The sequence below is a fragment of the Eucyclogobius newberryi genome, unplaced genomic scaffold, assembly GCF_026437365.1.
Source record: "Eucyclogobius newberryi isolate DKJ021-1_F unplaced genomic scaffold, fEucNew1.0.hap1 SCAF_5, whole genome shotgun sequence".
Classification (NCBI taxonomy): domain Eukaryota; kingdom Metazoa; phylum Chordata; class Actinopteri; order Gobiiformes; family Gobiidae; genus Eucyclogobius; species Eucyclogobius newberryi.
The window spans coordinates 28421714-28445988 of record NW_027316167.1 but is presented as its reverse complement, the minus strand read 5'-3'; the positions used below and the strand labels follow the sequence as shown (position 1 = coordinate 28445988).

General features: G+C 43.1%; 1 protein-coding gene across 2 annotated transcripts; it reads right to left on the bottom strand.

Moving 5' to 3' along the window:
- Window positions 1-1177: 1177 nt before the first annotated feature.
- Window positions 1178-23932, bottom strand: kif13ba (kinesin family member 13Ba). Of its 2 annotated transcripts, none has more exons than XM_072465130.1 (38): window positions 23726-23932; window positions 21340-21430; window positions 15597-15609; window positions 15373-15433; window positions 15200-15292; window positions 14701-14881; window positions 14189-14276; window positions 13940-14074; window positions 12655-12767; window positions 11980-12091; window positions 11691-11903; window positions 11492-11602; window positions 11272-11406; window positions 11062-11192; window positions 10874-10960; window positions 10596-10786; window positions 10264-10525; window positions 10025-10187; window positions 9784-9939; window positions 9544-9693; window positions 9330-9464; window positions 9035-9211; window positions 8584-8741; window positions 8369-8501; window positions 8138-8293; window positions 7971-8070; window positions 7724-7850; window positions 7597-7652; window positions 7354-7478; window positions 7001-7276; window positions 6499-6651; window positions 6345-6422; window positions 6211-6261; window positions 5899-6049; window positions 5133-5263; window positions 4283-4342; window positions 3498-4077; window positions 1178-2409 (listed from the first exon to the last, which is right to left on the bottom strand). In XM_072465130.1, the coding sequence occupies exons 1-38, from the start codon at window positions 23781-23783 to the stop codon at window positions 2204-2206; spliced, it is 5397 nt and encodes a 1798-aa protein (XP_072321231.1). In that variant the 5' UTR covers window positions 23784-23932; the 3' UTR covers window positions 1178-2203. The 2 variants fall into 2 exon arrangements, with proteins under 2 accessions (XP_072321231.1, XP_072321232.1); XM_072465131.1 differs by having other exon boundaries at window positions 5133-5230; window positions 23726-23931.
- Window positions 23933-24275: the final 343 nt, after the last annotated feature.

Below are 24275 nucleotides of genomic sequence, written 5' to 3'. Positions count from 1 at the left end.
AAGTATTTATGGTTCTTGTACGACAGTTCCACATCTATATTTTTAATTCTTTTTGGAGAATTGTGCAAATGTGTTGAAGCACTGATATGAGAAGTGGAAGATACATGTCGTGTATTTGAGGCACGAAACGGAAACGGCCGCGAAGGAAAAGTCCACCAGCTTAAGACGCCGTGTCGGCTTCACGATCCGTCTCGACAGAATTTAAAAAAAACAGACACACTCCAACACATTAAAATATTGCTCCCTTCATTCATGACTTCAACAATTATGAATCACAAAACAATGATATTTCCACAGCCACGAGAAAACTTCAATCCTGTTTCCATGAATTTGACTTCCACAACTCACAGTATCCGCTTTCTCCTATAAAAATAATCCTCTCCCAGAAATGATTCCATCCTTTGCTTCTTCAAGGCTCACGTGACAAAGCCCCTTCTCAATTTACTGCTTCATGAAAAGAGAGCGCTGCCAACTTTAGCTTGAAGGCAAAAGTATCTGGATAAAATAGAGAAACTTCCAATCTGGTACACAGGAATACATTTGACTATGATTTATGATCATCCCAAAATGAGCTACGTATTTTACATTTGAGTTTACAATAGCAGCGATTTCCTCAAATCATTTGTGCAACATTGATTAAATTAGCAATTTTCATGCAATAAAAGCATTTACAAATAAATAAAAACTGTCCTCTACATCAGAGGACATGTTGATAAAGGAATGCAAACTATGCATTAATCATAAGTAGACTACATATCGTGTGCTTATGTGCATCATACGTGATATCTTTGCGTGTTCATTTAACAGGTCTTTGTTGCATCTGTGCATTGCTTTCAAAGCGATGGCTAAATTTGCTCTTGTCTTGCTCTGGCTTGTTCTGGCGAATGTTTCAGAATCCAAATGTTTCCTATCAATCCATTGAGCCAAGGTCAAAATAAAACTCAAGTCCCTCTGGAATGTGACATTCAATAAAAACCTCATTTAAAAACATCCCTGTCTGCCAAGGCTGCACCTTGTTCTTTCTCCACAGATATGCACTCATTAATATTAGTTTGCTTTTCCCAGATGTGTCAAGATTAACACTCATAAAAATGACTAATGCATAGAGCAAATAACTGAATGCTGCCTTCAATGTGAATTCCCCATCAGAAAGTACCACTCCGCTCCCCCTTTCCTCACATACTTCTTCCCCTCCACACTTAGACCTTCCCAGAGACCTCAACATGGCGCCACCTGGTGTCCAGAGGCCAAATGCACCAAACAAGAACTAGTGATTTGGATCTTCCCCATTCTTCTTACTATGACTGGTTCAATTACACTTCCTTTCCCACAGTTCAATGCAGAGTTAACTTTCATAGTGGCTTTATCCAATGGCGATGACTGCTGAATGACTTGCATATTGTACAACATTTACAGTCCAAACCTTCAAACCTCCCGTGTCTCTCCTTTCCTCTGCTGTCCCTGAGATCACCTTACACTTTGCACAAGTCATCTTCAAACACAGCGCAAAACAAGACCTTAAATAAACAACACAAACGCAAACTATACAATGGTAAAGGCACGTTCTGGGAGAGTCCTGGAGGAAGAAGACGACCACACCTCACAGCTCAGCTATGTGGAATAATGAATTATGGGATGTTGAGCTAGGCAGGTAGGTTCCTGCTCCTAAAGAGGACTAACAAATGCAACAAATGCAAACATGTCGCTGAGCCTAGCGTTAATAGCACTCCAGGAACACGCCGAGAATTACTTTTTACATTCATAGACACATAATACAAAGGGTCATGGCCAGAGTGGGACCTTAAAAAGAAGATTAGACAGACAAACGACAGCCTTGAATATGCCCACTTGTCTAACCATTAAAAAAGACGTTCAACTTTCCCCCACACCAGCTCTCCAGTCAAAAAACACGGCACAAAACACAGCAACATGTTTGCATCTTCGTTTCAAGTCCATTAAACGCAGTCTTCCCATTGACTGCCATCGACGATCGACACCTCCAAAGTTTAAAATAAATATATTCTGCTTCAGTCCAAAACTTCCTTTTGCTCAGTCGTGTTTGCTGTCTTTCTCACAAAGACGTTTATTTTTATCCATTGGTTGTGAATGGATGTCGCCTCCAGCTGGCAGAAAACTGTTGCATAGAAAAGTGAAGAAGGCTTTTGGGACACTAGACTCTCCCAGAATCCTCCTCGAGTCTGTCTCAGCTGGTCCACGACTTGCGGTTCTCCCCCCGGCGGCCGACTAGGGCGTCTCCTCTGAGCACAGGGACGTGGGGGGCGGGGCCAAAGTCTTCTGAGGGTTTACTGGCCCTGCTTCGACTGGACACTCGGTCTGGACGAACCAGAACGCCATAACCAGGTTTACAGTGGAAGTAGCGATGGCCTCCCACTGAACCGTCATTCTTACCTGTTGAGAAAGAAGGGGGCAAACTAAGACACGGCCCACGACTCGATTTACACAACTTATTCACTGCAGATGCCTCAACATATAGCTTTATTTACTTTTGGGCCGGACCAATAGAAATGAACCAGACCTTTGCAGATACAGGCGGTTAAATACCTGACACCTAGCATTGAAACTGAATGTAAAATAATTTGGGACATAAATCTCCTTCAATGGAAGCAATAGCTGGATACCTTTGGAATGAACTTGTACGAAAAAATGCTGTCACAAAGAAATGGATGATAAGAAATGAACTCAAATACCAAGGGGAATTTATAAAGATTGGACCACCTGCTCTGACTTTGAGGACGGACATATTTGCTATAGACGGCGTGAATAATTGGAGCAGTAAATGTGCTGCATTGTCTAGATGTTGCTTTTTTTGTCGCTTTCATTTCTCTCTGTGCCGTGTTTTCAGTTTTGTGCAGAAAAAAACAGGAAATATATCAAAATGGATGAGGCGAGAGTTGTCCACAAACCTTATTATTAGAATATTCTTTGGGGAAATTGCAACAATACCCGCCTGATTTGTTAAATTACTTTCATAAACAGAAGGAGTGATAGTTGATAGTATAAAAAAGCTATTGCCTACTGGATGTGGATAAAAAAGGTTGATAATATGTAGTCCAACATTTCCAAGCCATTTTGGTGCGGGGTCTAGTTATTACAGATTAATGGCACATATACGGCATTTTCTGGACTATAAATTGCACCTTTTTTCATAGTTTTGGCCGGGGTGCAACTTATACTTATATTTATACACTTATAAGTCGTTCCAGAGTATAAGTATAAGTGATATTATTTGTTATTTTCACATTTGCAACCGCATTTCATACTCCAGTGCAACTTAATTTTTTTTAATTATGCATTTTTTGGCTGGTGCGACTTATACTCCGGTGCGACTTATAGTCCGGAAAATACGGTACCGGTATTTTTTAACATAATATAACAACACGGCCCGAACTTAACAACATTTTGACCGCGACATGTCAAAACGCTGCAACACGAATCAGACAAGTAAAGCTCGACTTATCGACAATTCATCCACTTACCTACGGGCGTGTCCAGCTCCACCCCCACCCAAACTCCTTCAGCGAACTGAGTGAGTCCCACGAAGTGCACAGTGCCCGCCTTATTGCTTCCTACTGTAACATAAGCGCCCTCTGTCAGCCAATCGGGGAGCACATCGTCATGGTTGCGCTCGTCATCGTCTACACAAATCTCCAGCCTCTCCAAAGTTTCGGACGCGGCAAGCCGCTTTAGCCGGGCGGAGTCGCCGCTTTCTGTGGTCCCGTTCTTGTGATTGGCTGAGCTATGGGGAGTGGGCGGGGCAACAACGGCCATATTGGATCCGCACTGGGGAGGAGAGTTCATAACATCGCTCTGGTCAGTGTTTTGCTGTTGGGAAGCGGCAGGTAATGGAGTCTCGGCAGCCACGAGGGAAGAAGACGAGGAGGAAGGGTGGAGGACGTCGGAGAGGGTAACCGTGGAAACGCTACTAGAGAAATAGCCGCTGGAGGACTGGCTCAGGGGGCTCAGGGGAGTGGTGTCATGCGGGTCATGCACAGGAAGAGGAGGGACATCCGGGAAGTCGGCCCGCCTGTCTTTGGAGGACGCCTGGAGAATATTGGTCTACGGTTGGACCAGCAGGAGGCGCAGGAACATGGCAGACAGAGCGCATGCAGACAGACAAAACCAAAATGAGCAACAGAAAATGAGACAATTGCTAGACAACTGCTAGATTACAGTATATTTGACATATTGCATTGTATCACTGCGACTGAAACATTGAGAAAATGTGCAGAATCTAAAGAAAACAAACTAAATCAGTTCTCACCACGTCCACCTTGACTTCTCGCTCCTCGGGCCCGGCGGACGTGACGATACGCGGCATGTGCTGCGGGAAAATAACACCAAGGTCAAGAATCTGAAACTTAAGTGCACAACGTAACAAAACGGATGGATTGCTTGTCCTATTTTTGGTTTTGATATTGTGGCTCTTTATGGAAATTGTATACATCTTTGCCAACATATTATTTCGGAACAAACATTAATGGCCAACTAACAGTAAAAGCATAATAAGCGCTTAATACTAATTACGTCTAGTCAGTATTTTGTCATAGGAGTATTCAGCCATTAACCAGTCTCTTCCATTAAAGTAGAATTCATTAGCATTAGATACTTTGTACATACCGTATTATCCGCTCTATAAGGCGCACTTAAAAGCCTTTAATTTGCTCAAAAAACTACCTAAATAATCCAGTGCGCCTTATATATGGATTAATTCTGGTTGTGTTTACTGACCTCGAAGTGATTGTGTAGTACACGTTTTGTTTCGCTTAATGCGCCTTATAGTCCGGTGCGCCTTATATATGAAAAATATCAAAAATAGACTATTCATTGACAGTGCACCTTATAGTGTGGAAAATACGGTACACTATAATCTTAAAAAGCATGAATAAGGGTTTTATAAATACTAACTGCTGAATAATCGCTGAATAACCGCTAACTAGCATAGCATTTACCTTGTACTTAGCGACTAATACTTGGCCCCTGAACTAAATTGTTACCAGATATTTCTGTGTAACGAGACCTGCAAGACGATATACTCTGTCCAAAAATAATAGTTGAACAAAAATGAGAAAGACGAGATGTGGAGTTGCGGTTAGAGCCGCGGCGGTGCCGACCTGCTGGTTGTGTGGAGACGGCCTCAGCTCCTTTTTCTCGTCTCGCGCTGGAAACAGAGACTTGAGCAGTTTGGGCATCTGAGGAACCAACGCCTTCACTGAAAGATAAGAGGCAGCAAGTCCTGAACGACCTGGAGGGGGAAAGGGGGAAGAGGAGGCGAGGGGCGCAGAATAAAAGGAGAAATGGAGAAGGGGAAACAAAAAAAAAGAAAGAAAGAGAGAGGTGGTGTGGGAGGAAGAGGAGGCATGAAAGATTAAGAGAGTTGAAAGCCAAATTCCCAACACAGTGACAGGCTGACAGAGGCTGACAAGCAAAACGCAGATGACTGAATCAATAGCACTACTGCAAACCAAAGCGATAAAATCACACGTATATGTGTTCATTTTGTTCATTAACCGAACAAAATCAATAAAAAAGATGTCACACAGATTGATTACAAAATTGCATTACAATTACAACGGAGATGAGGACAGAACAAAAATAATGATTATGTTCAAGGGGAGGGGGATGAAAAAGATGAACGGAGCGGTCCAAAAAGAGAAAGATGAGACGTGCAACAGCGGCGCGGCTTTGAGCAAAGGATACAGGCCAGAGATGGAGTATAATGGAGACAATGACACGCGAGATGGTGGAATGAAGTGCAGTATTTAAGAGGCGTCTGTCAAAAGCAGGACTGAAGAGAGGGCTTGCAGTGAATGGAGAAGAAGCTGTGGAGAAACCAGGAAAAGGAAAAGAAACGAGAGGATGGTATAGAAGGAGCGTCACCTTGCTCTTGTTCCTGGGTTTGTGGAGAAGGTGCAGAAAGAGTAGTAGAGGATTGGGAGGGCGATGGAGAGTAGGTGGAGGGTGAGGAGGCTGGACGCGGGAGAGTGCGCTGGACAGGCATGAAGATGTCCTGTTGACTTTCCCATCGAACCTGCCAAATAAAAGATATAAATGTTTGATGAGAAGATGCTTTACGATTCCTAAATGCTCAAACATTTCTACAGTTTGCACAAAATTAAAAAGTGATTGTTTAGATGTACTGCTTTGGACTGATGCCATTTAATGTTAACTTAATAATGAACAAAACCTCACCTTGTCGTCCAGTAGACAGCTTGTGGACAGGTCTTGCCTACTTCCAGACAGCTAAACACAATAATAGGAGAGCAATTACCAATGGTACGGTATATCAAATGACAGATGATCACATCTATGGTAAAGTGCTTTACTCTGTTCACAGAGGGCGAGCTTAAACTGCGTCTACTGCTCTTTCCTCTTGAGGTCAGTTGCTCCTTCACTGCCACTTCCTGGAAACAAAACACATGTCTAAGAAAAAAAAAAGTCAAATATATTTTTTAAACATTTAAGTATTTTTTTCCAAACCTGTCTGAGTCTGTCCAAAGTGAGGATGTTCTCTAAACTGAGCACACTCCGGAGATATTTCTCTATGGCAGCTTCTTCTTCACCTGACTGGCTGTTGTGGGCATTAGCAGCGAGCCGGGCTAGCATTTCCCGGTCCTCTGTACCCGGGGCGTCCTGATAAAAGAAGAAAGAAATTGGAACTTGTTGACACGGAGCCACAGTTGAAAATGTATGCTTTTGTCTCCTCTGCAGTGAGACCAGACATATCTGCTCTATGTCAATTTTGAGGCGAGGAACGAGAGCTCTGGTCTCCTCTTGTCTTCTCTGCACAGGAGAGTCCCATCCCTCGTTAAACTCACTACAACCTACTCAAATCACAGCCTTGCTTCTCCTAACACAGCATCGTGTTAGGAGACCTAACCCCCAAGAGGTTTTTTAAAGCCTTTTTAAGAACAGTGACACGCAGTGTTCAGTGTGTGTTGAGGCCTTAACACTGCAGGACTGTTATCCTCTGAAGCCTTACCCCGGGTATGTTGGAAACCACCTCAAATGTGACCCCACAGCCGGGGATGGTGCTGCGAGTGGACATTCTTTTGAGGAAGTTGTGGGCAAAGCCCTGGCGTCCAGGGGTGACATTGACACAGATCCTCTTCCTGAGCACGAGCTGCATATCTGCTGGGTGACTGAGTTGAACCACTACACGAATTGTAAGGTAGACCCTCTGCTCAGGCCACGCCCCTCCACGGCTGAGCTGGGGACACTCGTGCACAGTTGAGTCCCAGGATGCCTCTGCTTTCACCTGAACAGTTCATAAACAGAAGGCATAATGAGGGAACTTTTCAGGATATAGAAAACTTAAATATAGAAGTCTCGTACCTCTCCATCATGGTGTTTCACAATCTGAAGGTCAAAGAAATCATCTTCATCCTCTCCACTCAGAGTGGCATCCCAGCCACCGGCTTCAGGGACCTCAAACTGATCCTGAGAGCTCAGATCATCAGCTGAAAGAGAGAAAGAGGATGTAATTATCTCTTTTTCTGCAATCATTCTGACTGAACAAATCACAACTATGACTTGACTTTGAAATCAATATTGCATGTACATGGAACAAAAACTTACGCCTGAGATTCAGGAAGACAACAGGGATGTGCGTTTCCATGCCGGGAAGAGGAACCCTAAGAAACAGAACAAATGTGAATCAATTCCTCCCGTTTATCCATCGGTGTACATGGTGAAAATGAGATACCATTCAGCGGGTGCTCCAGGAATTCCACTACCAGCAGAGGGCACCATCACTGCATTTCTTTCTTCAGTCAGAGTCAAGCGCCACTCCAGCAGCTGAGCCTCTCTTTCCATGTCATCTTCTGTCTTTTCTGTGTAAAAAGAACATCCTTTTTCAACATTCCAAAATGAGTTGAGCTTAATTGAGAGGACACCAACGCAATAATATGCATTAAGTTGATTTTTTACTGTATTTTACAAAAAGGTTTTACCTGCTTTGCTAACCAGACTCTGCAGATGTTGGTCAAGATATTCTTGCCTCTTTGTAAGAGCAGCTAACCACTGTTGCCTCAATCGTTCAAGATCTCTTTCCTACACAAAAAGCAAGAAGTTATAAATGCTACTAACAATATTTCAGATTCACGAGGAGCTGGCGTACCTGATAGCTGTCCATCTCATCTACCTCTTGGTTGGTTGTAGTAGATCTGATCTCCACACAGCCTATTGACACAGCGAGAACGATCTCTGCGATCAAAGGCATGGTGCCCGAGTCCTGAACTGAACGCACATCTACTTGGATTCTTCTAGACTGACCCTAAAAACCAGAATAAAGAACAATGTTTTGTATGTGAATTTGAGCTTAAAATGGATATTAATAAAGGATATCAACCTGACGAAGCTGAAAGATCCCCCCTGTTCGGATGTCTCTGGCAGGAATGACCTCCACAGGAACAAAGTCTCCATTTTCATTTATCTCCAGGATCTGAATCCACACCTCCAAGCGACGAGTTACTTCACTCCATCTAGACACCAAGCGTACATTTTACACGATGAAACCGTTTCGACAATACCGCGGCGCTTCCTATTGCCCTCTCACTGCAGTACCTGTCTCGTAGAGTGCGTGTTTTGGCCTGGATGATGCTTAGGTCCCACAGAGCTGGGTTTCTGCCTGCGTCTGCCTGTCTGTGCCCATAAACTTCAATGGCGACGGCACCCTCGGTCAGATATTCAATAAAATCTTCCGAGACAGACACCGCGTGCTCCTGTAGCAAAAGGAAATATTGAATTACAAGTTTAAACTGACAAAAAAAAAACTAAAATTAAAACATTAAAGATATGTTCTTTTCTACATTAACAGATGTAAATAAGACTGTTACTATTGTTATTATTTTCTACTTTTTAGTAAGAGTATAAGAGTGTTTTAGTGTTTTTAAAAAAAAAGTTTATTAGTTATCTGTTCTTTATTGTTTACTTCTGTACCTACTATGTGTTGCAACATTGGAATTTCCCAATTGCGGGACAAATAAAGGCTTATCTCATCTTAATATGGCTTCACCTTGCAGCTGTCAAACACCACCATGCAGTGAGGATCCTTGCTGCTTGGTGAGGAGGAGGAGGATGTGTCAACTTCAGGGGCGACGATGTAGGGCTCGGGCTGGTCCCAGAATGAATACTGACAGAAGACAAAGTTGGACAGGTACTGAGGAAGCCCTGTGGCCAGAAGGATCTTGATCTGTAACACAAAAAAAACACATTAAATATCATTATTATCATCATCAGTATATTAAAAACAATCTCTTGAAAAACCAAACTGTGGTTAAAACAAACAGACAAAAACAACATAAACGTACCATACAGACTAATTTACGGTCCTGGATTTCAACGGCTTCGTTATCTTGGCTGTTGTCGGGGTCGTCCCCTCCAGCTACACTGTCTTCTAGACCACCTCCCACCCGTACCACCTCCACGTGCAGACGTCCCGCCACCTTAAAAACATCCAGAAAAAGACACGTCAAGTCAGCGCCGTGAGCTTGAATACACGTCGAATATTGAAAAAGTGTGCACCTCTCCTCTCTGATTGATAATGGGCACCGCGTACTGGAGTTTAACGTCGTAGAAAAGACAGGATAGAAACACATTGGCGACTCCGATGAGGCTGTGGTTTTCTTGCTCGTCGAAAAATGGGTCAGCTCTGCGAAAATAAGTCTGCATGCCCTGTGCAAAGATGGAAAAGCATTGCAGATATACCATTTTAGAACATCGAGTGAAAGTAACAGAAATAATATCATCGTCATTCAGACTTACAGGGTTGTCTTGGTCCTGTTGCTGATACTCTTGCCACTCCTGATACAGCTCCCTCATATCAACAAGACGATTCTCCATTTTTTCCAAACTCCAGATTTGCTTACCGCGAGCCCTACGTCGAACCTGAATCGCTGGTTCACTGAGCACGGCATCTCTCTGTGGGGGGGGGGGGGGGGGGGGATGAGAGTTTTGAGGCGTTTCTTATGAACACAAACTGCCTGGAAAGGACAAGTTTAAACACCTTGCGGTTCGCGTTGAGGTTGTCGGCCGGAATCTGCAAAGTCACCCTGTACTCTGTGTGTCTTTCTAGTTCGTCGGAAATGAAACAAGCCTCTTGCACTAAAAGGTTTGCTCTCACAATTTGCTCCCTTAATCTTCGCAGACTCCTCACCAACACTGCCTCCCTGCAAAAGGGAAAATGGTATTAGTTTCAGATCTGACGTTCTTATCAATACTTCCCGTCAGAACATCGACGCTCACCTGTCTTCGCTCCACTGCCTGAGTCTGCTTTGGGCGCTGGTGGAGTGGCTCATCCCGCCCATGCTGAGCCTCTCCATACTGCGGTACTGGGACGGCTGGCCCTGCTGACTGGGTGCTGGTGTTATGGACAGTCGGTCAGGGTTGAGTTTTCGCCTGAGCTGCTGAAGCTCCTGCTCGTACATCTGCCTCTGTCGCTCCAGAGCCGAGCGTTTCTCCTCTTCATGCTGCCTCTCCAAAGACTGGAGCACCGCCTGCATCGGGTCTGATGGGACAAAAACACCCTCTCAAAAAACACTTCACTTCCAGTTTGCGGACTCTGCATATTCCCTTACCATTGCTGCCCAAGGCCTTCATCATGACTTCAGTCTGGGCAAACTCGTAGGAGAAGCTGACCTCGCTGGACACTTCGCTGGCCGTATCGCCATCCGGATCCAGTTGGTCACTGCTGCTGCTATTCTTCATCACGTCGCCCTCACCTTCATCATCATCAGCTGATCGGGTTCGCCGCTTAGGCAGGTTGATTCTGCGCACAAAAATTACGTCAAATTAATACCATTTTCCTCCAAATGAATGCACAATTTAAAAAAAAAGGTATAAATTAGAAAGTTACCTAAAGAAGTGGTTGTTTCCCCAAAGGATCCGGTCCCCGTGATGAAGCTGTAGAGCACTGGACACTGGAGAGCCATTAACACATGTCCTGCAGCAGAAACACACAGAAACGCATTACTCCAATTACTCTTAACAATTCTTGTCACAGCGGTACCGAGCTTTTTCAAATTCCTCGCTGTAGTCACTCACCTAGCATTGCGATAAGGTGTTAGCATGAAAGCAGCTTCTGAAGTGAAGTCAATAACACAGTGCTCCGCTTGGATCCCCATTCCACACAGCTGGATGTCCTGGGAGTCTGCTGATCCCACCTTTGTGTGGTCCTGCGGTGAAAAACAGTGCTCAAACGTTAGCATGGATATAAAGACAATATTTCAGCCTCAAATGAAAGGAGCAGTTTACCTTTAGATAATATACAAGAAGTTCATTGAGAGCTGGGTCTGCGTTCAGATTGACAAGAAAACTCTTGTCATCTCCAACTTTGATTCCTGAAGACTGGAGAGAAATGCCCAGAGACTCCAACTGCTTCTGTCGCTCCTACAAGTACCAACGGTGACAAAGAGTGACGTGTAATACATAGTAAGAAACATAAATCATGCTTTAGTCTGCAGCTTTGTTATACCTGTGCTATCTCTTCAGTTTTTCGTAGCTTCTCCTCCCAGGTTACAGTCATTTCTTGGATCAACTTCTCAGACTCCTCCAGGCGATCTTTCAACTCGGGAGCTTTCAGGGACTGGTAAAAAAATAACATTTAGAGATCGTGAGCATAGGAGATGAGCAATAAAATGCCCTCTTTGGCAAGAATTCCATCCAAATCGAACCTCGGCCTGCGTCAGTTGAACTCGTAGTTTCTCCACTTCTTCTCGGAGCTCCCTGATGATGCGAGCATTGGGGTCTTCGTTAACGACCGCGTGGTTCACAATGCTTTTCGCCCGGTCAGCGTATCTCAAAGTGGACAGGGTTTCTTCATAATTGTCTGCTGCTGGACTGATTGTTGCAACCATTGCTGTGCGACTGTTCCCCCCAAGACAGTCCTAATAAAGACAAGCAAACAATCCATCCGTTAGTTTTGGGGGTCTTTCCGTTTCCCAAATAACAATGTGTATGTACCTTTAAGAGCCATGTCAAAACAGAGTCTCTGTAGGGGACAAACTTATTCTTGTTCTTGGCAGATCCCTGTTCAGCCAGAGCAGATATCACTAGACCTAAAGTAGTCAACGACCTGAAAGCAAAGGAAAAACAACAAGGTCAATTTTAGATACACATTTATTTTTATTGTATTGAGAGGCCCATTTTTGGTGTCAAATCAGCCGTAACAAGACGTCTAAGATAAGATAATCCTTTATTGTCCACACATGGGGAAATTTCTTTGTTGCAACACAGTAGATACAGGGGAAAGGACAGATAACGTATAGGGAAAAACACTCTTAATAGAAGAACTCTTATAAACAAAACAAAAAACTCTTATTAACAAAACTCCACTCATATCTTAATAGGGAATGGAGGAAAAAAAGATAAATGAATAAGATAACATAAAAAGATAAAGATAAAAATAAAATACTAATAATAAAATAAAATAAAGTAAAGTAAAAATAGCTAGCATAAGACTAAATAATACTAATATTAATGGTAAGTAAGTAAACAAAAACAAAACACTCTTATTTACATCAGTTGTATGCACATGAATGACATTAATTCAAGCGTAGAATATATATCAAGTATATTCAAGTGAGTGAATACTGAAGCGACTGTGGCAGAACATTTACAAAACATACATGTACTCACTTGTTTATGTTGCTTCCCTCTTTGAGCCTTTCACCTGCTGCACCGGTTTTGGCAGCCCTTTCACTCCCAGCCAGGTCGACCAAACTCAGCCGACTCACTTTCTCTCCACTTGTCTGAGTTACAAAAGATCATACTTGTTTTAATTCTGTGCCCTGTACATGGAGGTTACGGCACTGGCAATGCAGGTTCAGATGCGATTGCCACGCCTTATTTTAAACCACGCATACCTTATCTTTCAATCAAGTCAAGGTAAACGTTATTTCTAAAGCATATTTTTAAAAACAATCGCAGTTGACCAAAGTGCTGACCAGGGGCTCTTAGTTCATAGTTCCCGTTTGATGAGTGAACTTCTCACACAATGAGCAGGTTGAAAATGCAGGCTACTGTTTGTAAGCGATAGATATAGAGACCGCAGCGTTCCGGTCACCTCCGAATGTCAAATGACTAACTAAAATGTAAACAATCAAAGATGACTCAGACGTTTACTCAACGCACAAAATACCAGGATTTGAAAGGGCAGGATCTCAAAAGCCTTCAGCCTGGAGCGACCCGATAACATCTACCACAAACCACAAACCAAATAAATAAAGTAATTGCTATGAATAGCCACAAAGGGACAAAAGCAGTCAAGGCTCAATGGTTTTTAAAATACTGTGAAGCGAAACAATCATTTCTTACTACCTACATTACCGAAATTTATGAGGCAAATTTGAATGAAGGGAGAGGAAACTTTTGAATGGCACCCTCATAATGCTAAATGTTGTACACTACATCACAACATTATACCACCTTTATATTGAAACCTGCAGCAGACGTGAGGCCAGTGATCAACTGATAACTGATAGAGCCAAATGATTTTGATGAAGACTTGGATTGACTATTAGATCTGGGCGTGTCCTGAAAAAGGAGAGGGCCGTATCATCTGACTAACTGACAGTCAGGCCTATAAATTATTAACAGGATTTGCTGGTGGAAGTTTCTCTTGAAATAAGAGCATGGAGCAGAGGAAACTATGTAGGGCAGAAAGGAAAAGAACTCGTCATTGATCTAGATAGAAAGTCTGACCAGCTGATTTCTTTTACTGTTTTACTATTCACATTCTGAAGACAATGCTACAACTGTACGTGATATTGTATCACCATCATGTCCATTTTTACATCACAGTTGCATTGTTTTAGATGCTTACCACTTTTTGACTACATGATGCTAAACACATATTTACAGATCAGTAAATTCATATGAATCATAGTCATATGAATAATGCATTTGTTACACTACGTCTTACCTCAGACTGTAGGTCTATGAGCGTGTGCGTCAAGATGATGTTGAAAACAGCATGTGATCGACTGCTCTCCTCGTTCATGTTAGTAGCCGCAACAGTCCGAGATTTGTTCCCTTCTGACATTAGAGACTCAATGTCCTGTCAAGAAATTAGAGGACAAGACAAAAGATCTGTCATTTCCACAACGGTATTGTCTTTTGACAAAACATTGACAAGACATTTAAGTGGGTCTCAAAAGCTTATATTATTTACCTTGTAATTGGCCACAGCAAGTCGAGAGAGCCCATCAACATAGGGTCCTAGTACTTTATGCTCTCTGACCTTTAGTGTTTGTCGGCCCCTGCAAGAAAATGAAAGTATGGATGAGTAACATGTTTATGCATCATGCTCTTCAATTGTGGTCAAACAACTTTGGTGCAAAGATATGTGCGACTGAAATCTATAACTGTGTTTTTGCTTTTTTCCCCCCATTTGTGAACTTCATCATTCCTTGAGTTAAGTCGTTTCCATATGGAAGTCAGATGGTGCTTTGTACCATGGGTCGCTTTCCAGAGGCCAGAGGCCATGTAGTGAGAGAAGGTCAAAGGTCGTGCAGTCTGGCAGCAAACTCTAGGTTTGGAGCAGATTTACTGCTGACCTGCAGGACGGGACCTGACGTTCATCAGGGACAGAAGGCCATCTTCTTATTTACTGACCACAGCTGCTGGTGCCCAGAGTGCCACACCAATCAATGACTTTCCCCTAAAGAATTGATATGATCATACCCTTTGGGGTCAAGCAGATCTCGGACCTTCTCATTGTAGATCTCCATGTAAGACACCTCAACAGTAAAACTCTCCTGCTCACGCTGTTCCTTTTGTGTTCGCTCAAACAGAGCACTGCATAAGCGGGGACTCAGACCCGGCTGGTCCACTGACCCCATCATGGTGTACGATTTTCCTGAACCTATAAAAGAACAGAACATAAGAGATCACTGGACCACGAGGAAGGTCAATTACAGATTCAATACAGAAGAGTAAATATGTCAAAGATGCTGAACTTTTGAATTGTTCACTGTACTTTTTATCAGTACTATGTGTACTTAATATAAAATATGACCTATTTTTGAAATGCAGTGATGCACACTCAGAGGAATGCCACTGTAATACAATAGTGACAGGCAGATTAATGATGCTGCTGTAAAAACTGCACTGCAAAACCATCTTGCTGGACCCTTTGTTCCTTTATGAAGTACAGTATAGATGCAATGGCCTGATTATTTACCTGTTTGTCCATAAGCAAAGATACAGGCATTATAGCCCATGAAGGCATTGTTGAGAAGGCTTTCCCCAAGGCACTGGAAGACCACCTCCTGACCTGTAATCAAATGTACAAAACATGACTTTATGCTGCCATCCACGTTCCAACCTAAAGTCTCGCATAAGTGACAGACTGACCAGCAAATCTCTCTGTGTCCGACTCATCCATGGACCAGAAGCAGTAATCGTACGCAAACACCTAACGCAAAAACACAACAGCAGTATAAAGAAGCTACACCACAGTACAGTGAACACCTGATTTATTTTCAAATGCATCAACATATACTTATCATCACATTCACTGTAAATTAGTTATTACTCATAGCAAAGGATTAGGTCAGTGTTCAATTCGTAGTTGGTACCTTGGACTGGCTCCTGATGATGATGGGGAGATCAAGGTCCACAGAAACATGCAAACAGATAGAAAGAACACATAAGGCCGGAGTTATGAGCAGCAGTCCTCAATGCATCGTCCACAGGTTAAAAATAAACTTTGATAATTTCCCGTCACCAGTGCTAAAGGGGCAAATAGCAGGGGACAGACTGTTGCCCTTTGGCGTCCTTTGTATTCACTCGTCAGGATCCTTTGTGTGACTTTGGTTTGCGTTTATACTTGTTTACACGTGTCAGGTCGACGCAATGTAAAGAAACCAGTCGGGCCCAAAGGAACGACAAGAACAAGTGACACTGTAAATGTGCAAAAGCCTGTATGGCGGTGGTGGCGGGAGGCGGGGGCTGGTGGACGCGTGTGGCACTGTGTGGGGGGGATCGGATGGTGGCATGGAGGGTTACTGGGTCAGCCGTGCTTGGAAATAAACACCACCGCGAGGGAGCAACGCGGCGTCCACGAATAGAAAACAATGACATTTACCGAGAGGAGGAACGCTGCTGATAACATGGTGACTTAATGAGAAGCTATGCTCACAGATAAGTGCGAGTCAGCTCACGCAAAACGCACTGTGTTTTAAAGTGATCGACCTTTTCTTGGTGGATTTGTTTTGAGTAATTGAAACAAGGGCAAAGTAGAAATGACTATACCGTCGTCCACGTTGTGCGAATACCAAAATACATGACAAAATGGCCTATATATTGAGTAATTCTGTATGTTTACGGTACTTGTAATGTGATTCTGGTCACAAAGACGGGAATCTATTGGTACAAGAACACGTCACTGCTTGTTATTTTAGGCAAAAAAGGGTAAATGTTTGAAAAAAATCTTGTAGTGTAAAAAAAGAAAAGAAACCCAGGCAGACGTCAACAGCAGCATTCCAACACCTGTTTCTTTTTAGAAATGCACATTCCTTTACAACCAAGAGTGCAGCAGTTGCACATTTTTTTCACGATCCAATTATTATAATCCAACCACGTTTCACGGTTGTCAGTTTTTATTTCAATACTTTTTTTAAACACAAAACTAGCGCTGCAAAGATTCATTGACAAGTGCAATCATCATATTCGTTATCTGGACAATACAGACTTTAAAACGCATACGCAAAAGCCCTTATTACAACAAAGACAGCAGCATTATTAAATTAAACTGACAAAAGAGAATAAACTGTCTGATTTTCATTGATAATACACTTTATTCATAAATATTCTCTATCTTTATTTGGTAGCGAACGTATTTAAAGAGTCACAATGTACGATAAAAATAATTTAGTTTGTTGTAGCACTACTCAAAACGTAGGTCATGGTCAAAAACGTATACATTTTTATATTTTTAATGCGAGGTCTATTCCAATGTTCATGGTTTCGTTGCCGTCCTTCACATTTCCCGAGGCTTCCTGCATTTCCAGGGGTGAAATCATCTTGGCCTGACGTCTGCAGTGATGACAGCTGTCAAGAGTGACTTCAAAAGCTGCTGGCAACAAGGGTCACTCAAGTCTGTGTGCAAACATCCATTAGAGCAGCTCCGGCCCGTCTGACCAATGACGGGGCGGTCAGCAGAGCGCCGGAGCGGCCCTCCTCCCTCTGCTCACATCATCGTCGTTTAAAAAAATAACTTAATGCATGGCTGCTTCCCCCACACTCTCCGGCTCCTCTACTGTTCATGCTCAGGCATTCTTTCCCCCCCCCGCCCGACTCTGAGACTGTACCATCCACGGCTGTGTGGGGGCCGATGAGCGCAGCACGGAGAGGAAAAAGACACATTAAAGACACGTTTCTGTATTTTAATCACTCACGTTTTTCTATTTGATAAACTACAGCATCAGCATACGGGCCAAGTTTATATTATTTGATTTGGGTTTTAGCCATTTGAAAGCTCTAATGAGCCCTAACTAGCCCTAATTAGCCCTTAGTTTAACTCGAGACATCGTTCAAGGTTTGTAGATCAACTAAAAAAAAAAAAACATACAGTGGATATAAAAGCACAAAATTGACAGATGTGTTTTAAGCCCAACTCTATACAAAATGACGTACTTCAACAAGGTTTGACATTCAAGCTGGAGGGATGGTTTTCCCGCTTTTGCCTCGGGCTTAACGATTTTGACAAAATATCTAACTGCACTTTTTCTGACAAGCATTTACGATTCAATGTATGTTTTGGTAGAAGGATTCTGTTCAAAGTTCACACACAAAGAATCACCATCAATTTCCGAACAGAGGCCTAAACTACAGGAGTAACACTTTTTAAAATGTAATACAAGCTCATTTGTTCATTAAATAAGTTTGGTCCTTGTGATTTGCCAATTGTGGCTAATCAAACTGTGCTTTCGTGTTGATTGCGATAAACCTTGCAGCGCCGCTATTGCCTCAGTCATTGAAACAGAGGAAGCCCCGGTGTCCTGGGCCCAGAACAATAACGTCCAAGGGCTAAGTGCAGTCTCATGTGGCCAAGTCGGACATCATTCCAGCATATACGGGCCGACACAGCCCCTTTTGTGGATCGCCTTGGAAACTGAGCTGCTCGTGTTTGCCTCACTGACATCTGACAGGAGACAGATTGTTGTCAGATTGTGTCAACATTGGATTTACCAGTCCAATGCAAACAGCCTTTGGTCACCAGGCAAGCTCCGTATAGAGTCTGACCACTGTCTATGGGCAAGTTCACCATTCAAGTGTAAGGCTTTCCTTTACCATCACTTTAATATCCGTGCACACACAAAAATCATGGCTGCTGGAGAAACTGAAATAACTGTTGTAGTAATGCTGCCAACAATTACACAAAGGCTACATAAAAAACAACAATTACTAAAGAGGAAGTAAACATTTTCAGCAGATAAAAGCTCCAGAGTTTTGTTGTGTTTCTACAGTACTTAACGGTCGTCATACGGTCATCTTTCCCGAGCACCTCCTCGAAGAACGTCACACACTAAAATTATCCACCAACGCCACCATTCCTGTGAGTCACGGACGGAGGAAACTCAAGGAAATAAAAAAGCCAAGCCCGATCTGTGGGCTCCGTGACTGCAGGAAAAAGTGACTCGGACAGAGCAGAGCCTTAAACGTTACGGACGACAAACAGCGTGTACGAGACGAGATCGCGGCAATGGAACCGATTCGAAACGCTCAGCGGCCTCAGAAACATTTCCCAGGGTTCAATTAGACCAGCAGCACTTAATGGCCCCCTTTCGACCATTTACAGCGGATCTATACATCCGTCAATACAGGCCAGAGAGTGGAGCGGAGCTATGACATGTTAATGCTTTAATGGGGCCGGCGAGCCAAACAAAAGGCAGGGGCTAAACCGCTGTGTTAATAGATTCTCTGTCGTCCTGCTGCTGGATGTAGCCTCTTCAAACGCCGTGCAAATATGTAGAATGCGGTGGTGCACGTTTAAACACTCAGGAAGACGAGTAAAGGGCCTGTTGATTTGCATCCTCCAGTTCCAAACAAAAGGGTTTCCTGATAGCTTGGTTAGATAAGCAAATAACATGCACCTGCAGGATCACAGCGTCACTTCCTCTGAGAAGCCTTTTCATCGTTAACAAATTTAGAAATAAAGTTATTGGAATTGTAATTTTATCTTTGAAGGATATTAAATGTACACAAATTGTCACGGCCCATCTCAAACTCATTTCTTTAGATTTCTGTGTGGATTGTCCTGATGGAAAATAGAAAGTTTGACAGTAAGAGGAATGACATTTGTAAACAATTATTTTGCCAATTGCTAGTTCATGCTAGCCAGTACAGAGTAACATTCAAAGATACTGAAATGAATTACTTGTAGATGTTATTTACACAAGTGTGACAAGCAAAACATTGTGATTTATGCATTAAACATTTGGAATGACGTGACACGAATGACCCCCCTACACAGTTTCCCCGAACATCTCAAAAGTAAAGTAGTGAAGAAAAAGGAAAAGTATCTTTTCTTGCTAAACTGGTTCTGGTTGAATAATTGGTCTACTCCGAATAGATAACAGAAGAGCGAATGAGTCTTCTGAATGTAGGAACAGGTATAAAATAATCACTATTATAACAAAAACAATGCACCGTATTTTCCGGACTATAAGTCGCACCAGCCAAAAAATGCATAATAGAGAAGAAGAAAAAAAAGAAAAAGAGTATGAAATGCGGTCGCAAGTGTGAAAATAACAAATAATATCACATATCAGTCGCTCCGGAGAATAAGTATATGAGTATAAGTATATAAGTATAAGGCCAAAAGTATGAAAAAACTTATAGTCCGGAAAATGCGGTATTCTTCTGTTCAAGTCCCAACAAGTAACATATGGGCAGTCTAGAGAAACAAACAAATATGGTGGCACGATGTCAACAAACTAGGAGAAGCCATGCGCGCGCCGTCTGTTAAGTTTGTGCTTTTGTTCCGAGGAGATGGAGAAACTATAGCTCCGCCATAAAAGTCAACGCGCCAAGTTTATGACCGACAGATGCTGGAGGAGTACGCACGCCTCTTCCCCCTTTTCCCCGCCGCGGTCTCCCAACTCCAGAGCAGGGGGCTTCGCGGTCACCGGCGGCGACCCCGGGCTCACCTCCCCCTGTGTTGACATGGAAACGGAAGAGAAAAAAAAGGGAGGAGGAGGAAGCCGTGGCGGTGGGAAGTTATGACCCGGCGAGACGCGAGGGAAGAAGACGTTTTATGATCGATTGTGCGCGTCGCTCTCCCGCCGCTGGAAACCACAACACACGCCGTTTCTCAAAGCCCCCACGTCGGTGTTATTTACTGCGTCTGACCGGGCAGTCGGCGGCCAGCTCGCGCAGCCACAAGGGAATCTTTCTTCCGATTGCAGCTGGTTTGCTCAAAAGATGGCCGCGCGGAGCCGGACCAGGGCATCCTCTAGTTTTTAATGGAGTCAAAATAAAAAGCGATAAAAAAAAAAACGGTCCTTTAACGTGTCGGTTTCTTGTTTATTGAGGGTCTTTCAACTTGTCCAGATAAAGGCTCATGGTTTTGTCTCATCTCGTCTCATCTTGTGTCATTTTGTGATTGTAATTTTGTAATACTGCAAAAAGGACACATTTAAGAGCGTATAAAAGGGACAACATTTGATAAACTATGAGATATGAGGGCTTTCGGGTCAAAAGACAGTCCGTTAAACTCGGAATGAACGCAGAGAAGGTCAAACCAAAGCCTCCCTAACAAAATATGTGTAAGATGACATATTCCTGCGGGGGTTGAGGGTTTTCAAAGTTGATAAGGGATGCACATGCACGGATGACACAAAAACAACACAATTCCTGTTTGTTTTTGTCACACGGACCACATTATTACACGGTTACAAGCTCAAAAAGTATAATATAGGCCCATTATGAACACCTAGTTAGTGTATGAGCTTATGGCCAACCTTCTCATAAACCTTCAGACGCTAACGACCACCGAGATCTTACACTGAAGACTTAAAAAAAAAAAACAGAATTCCACAATGCTTTAAATGAAAGAATCCCATTGTCCAGTGGATTCACGCGAGACAAACTAATCATATTAACATGAACTATCTGCAAAACACCTGCCAGAAAGTTCCAGCTGCTGCGCTCGCTTCCTGCCAAGATCTGTACTGAGAGGGCATGAAGTCATTACAGCAGCAGCAGCGTTTGGAAGAGAGTACAATGACACACAAACAACAAGCAGCAACAGACTCAAACAGCCCTCGTTCAAGCTCAATCATACACAAATACTAAGAGCTTAGAATACAACATTACCTGGAGTCTTTGGACAGGTTGGTCCCTGCGGGATGAAGGACGGTCTGGTTCTTCATCATCTCCACAATGCATTTTGTGTTTAGTTCTTTCTCTGTGGACCAGATAAAAAGAAGGTTATGAACAGCAGCAGTGGCACAAAAACACACATGGAAAGGAAAAACGTCTCTTTTTAGATAAATGATTCTGTATTATTGTATTTTAATGAACAGATTATGTAAATATGCCAGATTTGAGCCACAGGCAGCATCTGTTGTCTCTGGAGAGGCCGATAGTTCCACAACAGCATCACAAAACATCAGAGATCAGGATTATGTCATCACATGTCATAGAATTCTGTTCATCTCAAGTTAAATCAATTCAACAAAATGGAGATTTTAAAGTGCCAGTCAGTGGAATTGGGGCGTTCTGATATTGTGCACTAACTTCTGGTGCTATGGCAAAACTGACAACAAAATGACCTTTTAACTTTGAGTATTAGGCTAATCAATAATACAGAGTGTGTTGAGTCAATCCGTCACTGCCGTGTCTCGCTGACCTCAGAAAAAGGATCTGACATGCTCGTTGTGGCTTATTTACACCATGAAAGCATTTCTGCACATGACACGAGCGGCCGCTTTATGACATTGTTGCACTGTTTGCAAATATGAACAGTTGGATTGGACATGCCCCGATCCCACAGTAACACGTGTTTACATGACACTTTGGTCACATGGGGTCCACTAATGTCAATGACAGATGACAGATGCCTTAACAGATTATTTAGGTGATAAGACACCACCCCTGTAAAATAAAGGCCATAGTTCAATGCAAGAACAGCACTTTACACTCATCATTGTTTGCTCAAGGCAACAGAGAGGTGCCACACCATAAAACATGTCCTTCACCGGCTTCAACGTGTTGTGCCTTAAGCAGTTTATCATTGCCATTTAAATGCGCACAAACAAACCCCGTAAAAAAATAATAATAATCTTCTTTTTTCTTTTCAGTATTTTAATATTCATGTTACAAAATGATACAAACCCTCATAACAGTCTAAAGACTTTGACAGTTTTTCACTTAGAGACAGCACAAAAAAATATTAGAAATTAAAGTGAATGTTTAGTTAGTAGTTAGCTGAACAGGTTAGATATGACTTCCTTTAATGAAAATAATTCCTGTCCAGCCTACATTACCCATGTGTCCTTTTTCCGACAAGCACTTCCTGCTGAACAGAGGGGAAAGTGTGATGTGAAGTTGTGAGGATAAATGAAACCATTGTTATTTGCTGCTCCGTGCTCCGTTGCCAGCTCCCAGTTTCCACTGGGCTCTCGATGGGCATCGTTGCTCTACCAACGCTCAGGTCTGGCACCGTGTAATGAGACCGACCTGGAACACGACTCCTGTGCTGCTATTGCTGTGACTGTGTTTGCCTGTGTTCTTAGAAGGATGCGGCCATGGGAACCATGTACAATTACACAACGTTAGCAAATATTCATTCCGACTAACTCCCTTCCTGCCTTTGTCCAGACAAGCAGCTCCACCAGCCCCAAACCCTGGACACTGGGCAAATGCCTCAATTTTAGTGCATGGAAATATCCTAGTCACTAGTGAGTTTGAGCAACTGTGATCGGGTAAAAGTGAAAATAGGTATACATATAAATCATATATGAACAAACTTAACAAAGTTTGATTTAGAAGGTGGAACAATCCAAAACTCCAGACGATGCGTTAGCTTTTTAACAACGTTTGTATGGAAAGCTTTGCCTATAGGATCAGTGGGCGATTCCCTGCCTTGGTCTTGTGACCAACTTCCCCAGCACCAGCAGAGAGAGAACACACGTGCTGCACTCAGCCGGGTGTCGGTCAAATACACTGCAGCACAAACACTGGACCTCACAGCACAACAAACTTTGGCCTTGAACATTGGACACATACAAATGTGTGTCTAATAATACAATTTGTCAAATTGTCATGTTTTGGGTTTAAGTGGCACTGATTAGAGCTTCATCACTGCAGGTTATGTTACACCAAGGTACTTAAAATACAATGCTAACGAACATTCTTATGTTTGTAATAAATGGAGCAGTTGTATGTCAGCCAGGACAAAAGCTCCTGCACCCTTCATGTGCGGTCAGGACAGGATGGACAAAAGCACACCACAGCACTGCTTTTTCTTCTCAACTTGCAGAAGCTCATTCCACTAATGGATGGTGACCACTGACTGACATTTAATTAAGAGGAAATTAAACTGGCCACATACAAGACAATCATATACCCCTGGATGAGGCACTGGGAACACTATATAAACACAACTCTGTGCTTTGTGTAAGGGAGTGTCAGTGACAGCATGTTTATAACGGAGACATGTGACTGCAGTTTGGTTCGGACGCGTCAGAAATGCCCTCACCTCTTCTGTTCATGGGCCGGACCCGGACAGCCACCTTGACATTGGAGTCATCCCCCATGGTGACTCCGAACAAGAGCGATGGATACTGCTGATCCACAACAAATCAGCCGTCCATAAACAGATACATCCAACGTGTGGAAAAGACGCGCCGGCCGGGGAGACGGCCAGCTAGCTCCGCTCAGAACTCCTCCATGGACCAGGCATGTTCAGGGCAAATATCCGCAGGAAGACACAGCCGCTGCGTTTTATTTCCAGCCGCTGCTCATGCTCTGTTGTTATTTAATCCCATTGGAGCTGTCAAAAACAAACAAAAATACACATTATTCAATTAAAAAGCTGGTGTTGATGGCGTGTCTTGTCCGTGCTTGTGATGTTTGATACCACAGACTGGGCTAGCGAGCTAATTTCCCTAATAAAAGCGATGGGGCTCAGCAGAAGAAAGGCATGTTTCCTCTCCTCTGCCGACATAACGCGTCTCCACCAGAACAAACACATCTGCTGCAGACCTTGTGTACTTCATACCTTGTGCGTGTCATGGCCGCGGAGGACA

Bases quoted from the DNA above. Each gene is read 5' to 3' on its own strand.
- kif13ba (XM_072465130.1), bottom strand. From the start codon at position 23,783: ATGGGGGATGACTCCAATGTCAAGGTGGCTGTCCGGGTCCGGCCCATG. The intron at 11,603-11,690 runs GTTCGATTTGGA...TTTTTTTACCAG, and splicing joins TTCAACTGACGCAGGCCGAG to TCCCTGAAAGCTCCCGAGTT. The intron at 4,343-5,132 runs GTCGGCACCGCC...ATTTTCCCGCAG, and splicing joins CGTCTCCACACAACCAGCAG to CACATGCCGCGTATCGTCAC.